Source organism: Poecilia reticulata, linkage group LG13 (genome assembly GCF_000633615.1).
Source record: "Poecilia reticulata strain Guanapo linkage group LG13, Guppy_female_1.0+MT, whole genome shotgun sequence".
Lineage (NCBI taxonomy): Eukaryota > Metazoa > Chordata > Actinopteri > Cyprinodontiformes > Poeciliidae > Poecilia > Poecilia reticulata.
The window spans coordinates 8,721,183-8,732,800 of NC_024343.1; the positions used below are offsets into that span (position 1 = coordinate 8,721,183).

General features: G+C 39.5%; 1 protein-coding gene across 5 annotated transcripts in view; it reads left to right on the plus strand.

The window, feature by feature from the left end:
* Positions 1-11,618, plus strand: part of sorl1 (sortilin-related receptor, L(DLR class) A repeats containing) — a 303,395-nt gene that overhangs the window by 46,509 nt on the left and 245,268 nt on the right. For 4 of the 5 annotated variants that reach the window (XM_017308199.1, XM_008425236.2, XM_017308196.1 and 1 more), the window contains one exon: positions 2,599-2,760. In XM_017308199.1, the coding sequence (XP_017163688.1) occupies positions 2,599-2,760 (162 nt within the window). Of the gene's footprint in view, positions 1-2,598; positions 2,761-4,672; positions 4,715-11,618 lie in introns of those variants that run through there. The other variant, XM_017308198.1, reaches the window with a different exon arrangement.

Below are 11,618 nucleotides of genomic sequence, written 5' to 3' on the forward strand. Positions count from 1 at the left end.
AGGATGCCTCCTGGACGCCTCCCTGGTGAGGTGTTCCGGGCACGTCCCACCGGGAGGAGGCCTTGAGGAAGACCCAGGACACGCTGGAGGGACTATGTCTCTCGGATGGCCCTGGAACGCCTTGGGGTTCCCCCGGAGGAGCTGGAAGAAGTGGCTAGTGAGAGGGAAGTCTGGGCCTCCCTTCTGAAGCTGCTGCCCCCGCGACCCGACCCCGGATAAGCGGCAAAAAATGGATGGATGGATGGAACACAGCAAAAGGCATATTCGGAATAAAACTAAGTACAAGACACATACACACCAAATAAAAAACACAGAAATTATGTGAATATCCTACTTCGGTCTGTGATCTACCAGCTTAGTTTTACATTTTACATCTGGAAGAAAATATATATTTAAAAGTTACATTGCCTCCCCTCATCAACTGGTAAATAAATAACCTGCAAATTAACGTGGACCTAATAACATTTGTGCAACGATCCGCTGTTTTCCCACTTAAGCTTCAATGCTAGTTAATACACACACACGCACAGACACACAGGATTACACAACAGTTTTTAACACATATTTCCTCCAGATACGTTTGGTATTTTCCACGCTTAATGCCACTCGACAGAGGTGCGCTGGTTAACAAATTCAACATAAAGACAGGTGAATATTACACAAGCCTAGTTTATGAACTTTACCTAGTGCTAACATTAGCTAGCACAATATGCTTCCGGGGATTGCGGCAGACAAAATATGTGACTGTCGTCATAAGTTGTGTAAGATTTTTTCTTTGAAACAGGGTGGATACTTTAGTAGCTTCTAAACTGTGTAATTTTGTGAAGATTACTTACCATTCACATTCTGTGTCCTGTCACTGAAGCCCTGCAGTTCTGGACAGAGTTCTGAGATCTCAGGGAGTCGGAGTCATCCGCTTTAGTCAGCGCTAACCAATCGGAACACGTCTTACATTGCTCATCCTTAAGCCCCGCCTAGAATGTTCATGAGATTCGCAAGTAAATACAGTTGAGTTTAATCAAAAAATGTTGAGTTCAACCAAAAAACAGGAGCTTCAAATAAAATTTACTCAACCAAAAACTTAGGCTGTCAACCAAAAAATTCTGATATGCAAAAATAAGTTTCAAACAAAAATTAGTAATTTGAATTAAAAAAAAAAATCTTTAAACATTTTTTTGCTTCGTAAAAAAATTATTTTCATTATTAAAAAGTTAAGATTTTTTTTTGTTTAAATTTTTTTTTTTTTATTGAATACTACTTTGATGGCGGCCTTAAGCTCATCCAGAGTGTTGGGTCTTGCGTCTCTCAACTTTCTCTTCAAAATATCCCACAGAATCTCTATGGGATTCAGGTCAGGAGAGTTGGCAGGCCAATTGAGCACAGTAATACCATGGTCAGTAAACCATTTACCAGTGATTTTTGGCACTGTGAGCAAGTGCCAGGTCGTGCTGAAAAATTAAATCTTAATCTCAATAAAGCTTCTCAGCAGATGGAAGCATGAAGTCCTCCAAAATCTCCTGATAGCTGCATCATTGACCCTGCCCTTGATAAAACACAGTGGACCAACACCAGCAGCTGACATGGCTCCCCAGACCATCACTGACTGTGGGTACTTGACAATGGACTTCTGGCATTTTGGCATTTCCTTCTTCCCAGTCTTCCTCCAGACTCTGGCACCTTGATTTTCGAATGACATGCAAAATTTGCTTTCATCCGACAAAAGTACTTTGGACCACTGAGCAACAGTCCAGTGCTGCTTCTCTGTAGCCCAGGTCAGGCGCTTCTGCCGCTGTTTCTGGTTCAAAAGTGGCTTGACCTGGGGAATGTGGCACCTGTAGCMCATTTCCTGCACTCGCCTGTGCATGGTGGCTCTGGATGTTTCTACTCCAGACTCAGTCCACTGCTTCCACAGGTCCCCCAAGGTCTGGAATCGGTCCTTCTCCACAATCCTCCTCAGGGTCCGGTCACCTCTTCTCGTTGTGCAGCGTTTTCTGCTACACTTTTTCCTTCCCACATACTTCCCACTGAGGTACCTTGATACAGCACTCTGGGAACAGCCTATTCGTTCAGAAATGTCTGTGTCTTACCCTCTTGCTTGAGGGCGTCAATGATGGCCTTCTGGACAGCAGTCAGGTCGGCAGTCTTACTGCCTACCCTAACCCTGTCTTGCGGTTTTGAGTAATGAACCAGGGTGGGAGTTTTTAAAAGCCTCAGGAATCTTTTGCAGGTGTTTAGAGTTACTTCGTTGATTCAGATGATTAGGTTAATTGCTCGTTTAGACAACCTTTTCATGATATGCAAATTTTTTTGAGATAGGAATTTTGGGTTTTCATGAGCTGCATACCAAAAATAATCAGTATTAAAACAATAAAAGATCTGAAATATTTCAGTTGGTGTGCAATGAATCTAAAATGTATGACAGTTTAATTTTTATCATTACATTATGGAAAATAATTAACTTCATCACAATATGCTAATTTTTTGAGAAGGACCTGTATATGATGCTTCTCCCTTTCTCAGGTTTTTTGGAGAGTTTTGTCATTATTGCAAACTATATTGCAGATTAAAATCTAATGCTCTGTCCTCACTCCTTCTTAGTATCTGTTTGTGGACTCCACCAACAACTATTTGTGGAGCACATTTGACTTCTGTAAGACGGTGCAAGGCTTCTCCGTCCCGTTCAGACCCACCGACCTGCTGCTTCACCCAAGACGCTCCAACTTGCTGCTAGGATATGATGGCTCCCATCCCAACAAACAGGTAGAGCCTCTTCTTGCTCTCCAGGTTTTAAATCCTCTCCAGGTGTGGGCTGATTTCTGAGTTGACTTTCTGTATAAATGCTGCCCTGTCTACATTATCAGTGCACTAGCACAGCTAAGTTATTCTGCAAATATATATATACTGTATATATTTTACAAAACAAAGGATTTTATGTTTTGCTTTCAGCCACTGGTATGACTTCTCAATATTTATGACTGTTGTCATAAAGTGTAATTTGGTAAATAATGACACTTTTAATGCAAAGTTGACATTCAAAATGTCTTGTTATGACAACTTGACAGTAATCTACCCAGCTAGCAAGCAAATGTATGGACTACGTCCGCCGAACATAGTCTGAAAGTTGAACGTCAAACGTTCGGATTTGACGTTCGCCGAATATTGACTGAACGTTCACGCCGAACATTCGCACATTATGGAAAATAAAAATATATTTTTTGTACTTTTATTTAATCAATTTTAATATCTTTAAAACCTTTATGGTGTGGTGGTTAATATTTTTGACAATCTTTATTTTTGTCCTTTTAGAATGTCTGCATCTCGGAATGTTGTCTGAAATTCGTATGAATGTACCGGTGCAACGTTTTTATAAAATGTGGTTGCTAACTTTAATACCGAATTTAGGCATAGGGGGCTCCACGCCCGGTGTTCTGTTTATCTGTGCTACCCGTAAAACTGGCCTACATTGTTGTAATGCGCATGCTCACATCGATGCTACGTCACATACTGCTTACTCAGCAGATTTCTTATAAATATGTCCTACCTGTGGAAGTTTCGTTTCATGTGTTTTATTTCATCGCAGATTACGGTAAGTTTTATTTAACTTATTTTATACCTGGCTTTCATTAGCTGCCGTAGTTTACATGACAGGCAGATTGTAAATATATTTATAAATGGCTTTAGTTGCCGTCTGCAATGTCGTTACTGTAAACAAGTCATTGTTTGGCAGTTAATCAGGACAAAATGCGTTGTTTTGTGGGCTTTTTTGTCCCTATACTTTAAAATGTTTTAGTTTAATACTCTTTATTACTAAACCTTGCTAAATAGATATTGGTAGCAATACTATGTGAGATTGAAGCTGTGTAATAGCGGTGTAATATTAGTGTACATGAATCATATCCCATCACTTCAGGATCACAGTGACCTGCGCAGTTCGGTGGACACATTGTGGCTGCGCTGCATCTGATAATAGACATACAACGTATTAATGCGCAAAAAAAGTGTTGTGGTGATCTGTATTTGTCTGTGTTTACTTTAATTCCAATAAAAACCTGTTTCCCCTGCCTGATACCATTTTATTCTTACAAACACCTCTGTATTTAAAATATTTTTAACAGGTAGGATATTCTAATAAAAGGATTAGTGCATACATCTATAACTTTTCATTTTAAATGGATAGGATATCGAGATGAAGGAAGTGATCTTCTTGTGGTTTTGTCGTGTATAAAAATTGTTCCATTGCTAAGCTAAGCATAACTCCTAGGCTTCCACTTCAGTCCTGTCACTCAAATAATGTTATCCAATATCTTTAACATTAACACAACCCGCTATAGTTTTCTGTTTGCAAACATGACGGTAGGAGTTTTGGATGCATAGCACTGACAGATAGACTTAGCTATCTATTCATGCTGTGATAGGAAAATCTGACAAGGTAGCACTGATAGTCAGAACACCGGCCAAACATTATCCTCTCCATTCAAGTAATGGTTATAAGTCTGATTTTTCTCATTCCCTTTGCGGCATAATTTGCATTGCATTTATTCTAAAGTAATGTAAATGTATCTCAAAGGAGAGTAATACTTGAATAGTCCGAGGAGTACTTTCATTTAGAAAATATATATGTTCTGCCGAGTGACGTCACTTCCCAACCCAGATTGTATTCGGATTTCTGCAGTTATGAAACAACGCTTCTGTACTTCACATGAAACCTTGTTTGGTAAGTTATTGGTTTGCATTCTTATTTGTATCATATTCTGACCAAGCATGTGGTTAGAGCGTAAAAAGCCTTATAGCTTGTTACTGACGCTTTTTGTGTGTATGTTTGTATCACCTCAAGCTTTGTCGTCCTTCATTATCGACCACATAGTGCCATTATCTCATGACTTCTCAATTTTTATCATAAGTTTGACGCAGCTAGAAATATTTTTCTGTGTGAAATGTGCTGTTCTATTTTTTCTGGATGTTGTAGTTTCCTGGATCACATTGTCAACATAACTGGTAAGCTGGTAATCAAGAGAATTTGCGGTCGGACTGCTTCATTTATAGACTGAGAGCCATAGAAAAAATCCCAGCATGGCCTCAGTCCACATATCTACCAAAGGTCAGGCGGAGTGGTGCTACTGGCTATCGAGTAAAAATGATAGGAGGAACTGAATGCAAATTGGCTTTTTCAGCGTATCAAATGGAAACATTTATGTTTGAGATGTACTTTGTCCTTTTTAAAAAGCCAGGTTAAAGAAAATAAATGCATTAATACTGCCAAATGTGCAAAACTCTGACATTTTCCAACACAGCCATGAGAAGAGACAGCTTAAAGGGAGTTACACCATTTAATTTTCCTTTGGGATCAATGAAGTATTTTTGAATTTACTTATTTTTTGAGCCCCTTTTGCTCTGCAGAGCTGCGGTTCAAATCGGGCCAGCCAGCCTGTTGATTGGTTCATTGGCTGCAGGAGAAGAAAAATGACCAGATCTCTGGATCAGAGGAGCACTAGACTTTCTCAATGTCTGTCATTTCAATATGCTGCATCAATAAATTCCCTTCATAATCTATTTTTACCCTACACTGGGATTACAATCGCCTCTTCAGCCAAAGATTTTAATGTAAAATGTAAATACCATTTCTCCAATTGAACCGATCAGAAGTTGGCTAGGCTGTGAATGAGGGGATTTCCGCATCTGGGGACTGGTCCCTTATTTTAATTTCTGAAAGGTGGCAGGCAACCCTAGTAATCTTTAATGTTATTACTGTAAAATTAATAAATTCTTTGCCAAGTGTTTTTAAGTGGTTGTCATCAATTTTCCAATTTGACACAACACTGATTTAATATCCCTAGGAAATGGAAGACAACTTGTATAAAAGGTGCTGATATTTCTGTATTTTATTTTGTATTATTGGTTTAGACATCCTAGGAATTGACGTAAGCCTGAGTTTTAGTGCTGCACCATAGACATAAATACATAAGACGCCTCATTGAGTGCTGAGTCCTACTGGCTTGTGGCGGCCAAGCGTTCATAGCGACGTCGCTTTTTGATCCTTCGATGTCGGCTCTTCCTATCATTGTGAAGCAGAATTCACCAAGCGTTGGATTGTTCACCCACTAATAGGGAACGTGAGCTGGGTTTAGACCGTCGTGAGACAGGTTAGTTTTACCTGTCTCACGATTGTCTGAACCGCCCCACAACGTGTCGTCACTTTACCGTCCTTTTGCCCAAACTTCAAAACATCTCATCCGCTTCCGATGATTTGAGTTTGAGGTTTCCGGATGCACCCAGGGTCCTTTAGTTTAGGTTGCATCCCAGCTTGGTTAGCTTATTCAATAATCCAACGACAGGACTGCCATCTTGTATGTTGCATCTTGTATGTAGCAGCAGAGTGATGGGAGCTCCCTAAGTTCTGTGTTTTGTGGACTTGTTTCAACCGTTTTACAATGCAAACTGGATTCATTGGCATCACCTTTCACAGGTAAGGATGAAAGAGCAGAATTACTTGACTTTGCAGCCAAAAACTTGCTTCTAAACAACCGAGAAATATTTTCTATGTAGCTAAATTGGTCCGAAGTAACCACAGATTGTTAGCGTAGCTAATGTTTTCATACTGCTTTCTATTGAGAGAGGGCTGATGAGAAACCGCTGTTCAAGGGGAAGTGCATTAAAGACCCGGGGATTTTGTGAGGAAAGGTCAGCCAGGATCAGAGCTGGAGCTGCTGTTTTTCAGTCTCTGTTTCCCAGCTCAGCTTCACAATGTCGGTATTTAGCTATGCTATAAAGATGCTACGAGTCAGAGCCCCAACATGATGAAAATGTCTTTTTTCTGAATGTGAAGGAAAAAATATATATGTATTTTCTATTACACTTTTGGATAATTTCCATTTTATCCTTGGCTTTAGCCCATGTAGCAGGACGTCTCAGAAGTCATTGTGACCAGCAGACTGAAGCCCTGGCTGTGGCCGGTGTTCCCAGTGTAATAAATAAATGTGTATTCTTTCACTTTTTGTGTATTTTTAAATATCTCAATCTGAAGTATTAGTGTATTAATACAGCTTATGTAATGAAATAAAAATAATTTACTCTGTTAGAATTATTTTCACTCTTTGCTGTCAATAGCAGAGTTGACATATACTGTAATAAATATTTTATTTCTGGAAAATAAGAAAAATATTAAGTTTAATGATTGACATATCAAGTTATTTATTAATAATATAAAAAAAATAAATCCACAAGAAAATGTTTTTTTTTCTTGTCTTGAAATATTAAATGTACATTAAATTATGGAATTCTGTAAATATGTTCTTTAATAAAACACTAAGTGTGTGTCTGTTCATCAATGTCAATATAAATTGATAGAGATATAGAATCATTTCTATCAAATAAAAACATTGTGCTCTTTATTCAGAAATCCTCCAAAACAATTATCACATCAAAAGTTAGAAACTCTGTCTTTAATCGTTTCTTTGATTACCAAATATAAGGGCTAATATAAGGGCTAATCAGTCAACATAGAATGTGCAGTGTTAGTTTTCCTCCACACAGCATTTTCCATCCTGACCATATGGTTTAATATCGGTCTCATCTGACCATTCCACCTTGTTCTACATGTCTGCTGTGTTGCCTCTGACCTGTGACAAACTCTAAACAGGACTTAGCTTTGCTACAATAGATTTCTTTTAGCCACTTTTTAATATTTATGTTCTTTCAAGTCAAATATTTAAAACACTTTATTACAAAGGGAAATTAAATGTAACGTTTAATAATTCATATCATYCAAGTATCTYCAGAGTTGTGGATGATATTGTGGGTAAAAGGGATTTCCAGTAGCAGTCAGTCTTGCAATGAATCTGAAGAGACTTCTGACTGAAGACTRTTGCTCCATTACTCATGACATGCTACAGCTCAATTCTGGATTACAACATCAACTGTTTGGTGGCATAATCCATAGTGTTGGTAAACACTGCTAATGCTGCTCGATTGCTTTTGGCATTTGATTAGAAACACATTGGAGTTGGAATCTGATCCTTTCTTAATTTGATGRATKGGATTAAAAACTACTAAGCTGCATAAGTTTTCCATCAACCTATCCATCCATTGTCTATGACTCCTGATCCCTGCAGAGGTGCAGGACTCGTATCTATCTGAAGCTTTCATTGAACACAAGGCAGGTTAGACTCTACACACAAAGAACCAACAACCATGCATCCACCTAAGAGAAATTATGCTATTATGAATGTTTTTGCACTGCACCCAGAGAGAACCAGTGCATAATAGGTGCAAGTCCATGCAGAAAGTCTTCGGGTTAGGACTTCAACCCATGACCTTCTTGCCTCTGTGCTAGTAACTGAGTTACTTTGGATCCCACTTAAATTTGCTAGCAATTTTTAAAGCTACATTCCAGTCAATAAGTAAATATAAGTACAGAAAGAGGAAAAAAAGATAACATTTGCATGCATTAGTGAAGCCTCTGATGGAGCAGCTGAATTAAATACTATTTAAAAGTAGTAAAATCAATCTGGATGAATACATGCTGATGCTTTTAAGACCATTTTGGTCTTTCATGTCTTGGGAGCAGTGGTGGAGCAAGACGGGGGGCCGGAGGGGCCAGTGCCCCCCCTGCCATCTGATTGCCCCCCCCCAGTGATTGATATGTAACAGCACCAGGTCCTTCCTGTACATTATTTGGAATCATTCTAAGCCAACCTAATATCTAAAGAAGAAAAACAATAATAAATACATGAAAAGAAAATGTATAAAACTTTATACAAGTCCATGTGATGACATAAATAAATAGATTTATATCAGGCGCGACACCAACCTCCTTTATACTTGTACTCATAAAAACAAGATGAAATTGCTCTCCTGGATGTTTCAGTTGTGGTGCAACTCAAAGGCTAAAGAACACTTCATACCTGGTGATGGTAAAACACCAATAGGTTATTTACTGATCCTCCGCAAAAAAAAAAAAGAAAAGAAACCGAAGAGGGGCCGACAATGTTCGTAGTTTGGAGAAGAGGTGGCGCTAGAGTTTTTTTGTTGTCCGTCAAAGAAAAAAATCATTTTATTTCCAATTTGTAGTCATCAAACGAAACATTTAGTATTTCTCTGCGAGTAAACCAGGTAACATTTCACGAAATGATGATTAGAAGATGGCAGAACTCTGATCGTTTCCTGATCCCGCACTCACTTCCCTCGGCGGGAGAAAAACCCAGCAGAAGCGGATCAGTTGCGCTAGACACTCCAAAGCCTTTGATCCGTTAAAGCGTCCCGATCAGAGGTGATTTTCTGATAGATATTGTTCTTAGTATGATTAATAATGAGCTCCACGATGTTCTCTGTGCATTAAGTTGAACTGCCTGCGCACCAAGTGTCAGCTGCGCTTGATCACAGTCTGGACACGAAACCAGCGACTGCTCTCTGTTGTCGTGAAACCTGGCTGGAACTGGTTGAGATCTTTCCAGGACACACAGAAAACAGGTCACAAAGGCCTGGAGCTACTAGTAATCTTGTATTATGCTTTAATGTTGAATGAAACTCATGTAATCTTTGTTTTTATATGCAAAATGAATTTATTATGTTTTAAAGATGAGTAAAATACATTGTAATCCTTTCTTTAAAGGTTACAGGTTTGAGAGTAGAAATGAAAAGACCAGAGATAGATAAAAAGTGTCTGATGCTGTGTTACAAATAAAGGGGTGAAAGAACAGTTAAGCAGAGAGAAAAGAGGAAGTGAGATTTTTAGACTATATCTGCAGCAGGTGTGAATACAGATAGAGGACTTCAGCAAGAAGTTTTAAAGAGTAAGGAAGGTTAAAAGTTAAGTGGAATAAAGGTCAAGGCTAACTGAAGATACCTGATGTCAGGGAAAGTACGCGGGGATGTAGGAAGTGAAAGAACTGTGTATGTGCCCCCCCGAAATGTAAAAGGTATTAAAATGTATGCAGGCGATGAAACGGTGTTCTTAGTTCTGCGGTGTTCGAGTCGAGACCACACGAAGATGCAGCATTAAGATAAGGGCGAGGCAACGGGACTACGGGGAGGTCAAGACTTCGCGCCGCTCGAGAAAGGAACAAGATCCAGTTGCCCACAACCCGAGTTCTGATTTGACAACCGCCGTACACTCAACTCAAGACCATCTCAACGATGCAGCAGCAGACGTGGGGAATAAACAAAGATCACATATGGATAAAGAACTGATTTCATGGAGGATTCTCACCAGTTCAACTTTGGATTTATTCTAAATGGGATTCTGCCTTCTCAAGACGGGACCTTGTCCACCAGTTCAACTTTGGATTTATTCTAAATGGGATTCCGCCTTCTCAAGACAGGACCTTGTCCATGGATGTTAAAGTTTTCTGCTGCCAAGTTTAACCTCATCATCGGGGGTCGAGTGGAGCTGCATCCCAAAGCCTCTCAGTTTTAATTTAGTGACACAGTAGGGACTGGTAGGGAGTGTGATTTCTAAATATTTTACTTATATTAATCTTTTAATTTTTTCTTTCTGATTGAAGAAGCTCTATGTCATTTTCCCCTGCTAAAGCTTGCTAATAAAATACTAAAGTCTAAATTGATGCTGTGGACAGTTAAATTAATTAAGTCACTCAGAAACTAGTTTTTCAGGTTAATGTAAAATCAATGTTCATRATCCTAGTAAATTGGGGGCTTCAGACGTTTCTTTGGTTATGATAAATAATGACCCTGGGACTCACACCGAGTCTCTAAAATTATCTAAGCTGTAACAAGTGCACGTTATTAATTAGAGAGAGAGCTACCGTTAACGAATGGTTTTTGTTCTCGGGCACCGGCGAGCTACTCCGATGTCTGATATAGGAACTGTAGCGGGTCATAACGTTCGGATTGAAGGTAGTTAGAGCTTAGACGTGTCTCTCGCAGCCAGCTTAAACAAAATGTCCTCTACAATTCAGCCGTGGTAATACCCAGGAATTAGGGGCTTTTTCGGACCCGTTAGTTGGAGAGCTGGTCAGTAGTCAGTCCGATAGAGTTGGGAGGTTTTAGGGGCGTGGCTGATTACTGGGTAATAACACTGTTCTTATCAAGACGAGGTGAGGAGGGAATCTGACATATTAACTGTTAAGTTTTTACTGGGTTTGTGTTTAAAACGCCATTAACGTAAGCAGTGTAACTAAATTTTGTATATTTGGCATTTGTCATCTCATGTGTGATTAATTGGAGCGTAATGGTGGAGCATTTATGCACATTTATTGTCCAGCGCACTGCGCTTGTTTCTGATGAATCTGCATTTTAATTTCTTTGACACAGGGGCTTAAAAAATAACCAAATATTCAGGTTGGTTATTTTTTAAAATTTTATATATAAATAAAAAACATTCCCTTCTCACTCTCCGCGAGTGGTTTCTTACATCCTCTGAGTTCGGGTCCTCTACCCTCTGGTAGAGGCCTCTGCCTGGGAGCTTGAGGGTTCTGCGCAGTATCTTGCATGTGCCTAGAACTGCACATTTCTGGACTGAGATGTCTGATGTTGTTCCTGGGATCTGTTTKAGCCACTGCTCCAGTTTGGGGGTGACTGCCCCGAGGGCCCCGATGACCACAGGCACCACTGTGGTCTTCACCTTCCAGGTCTTTTCCAGTTCCTCCCTGAGGCCCTGGTAT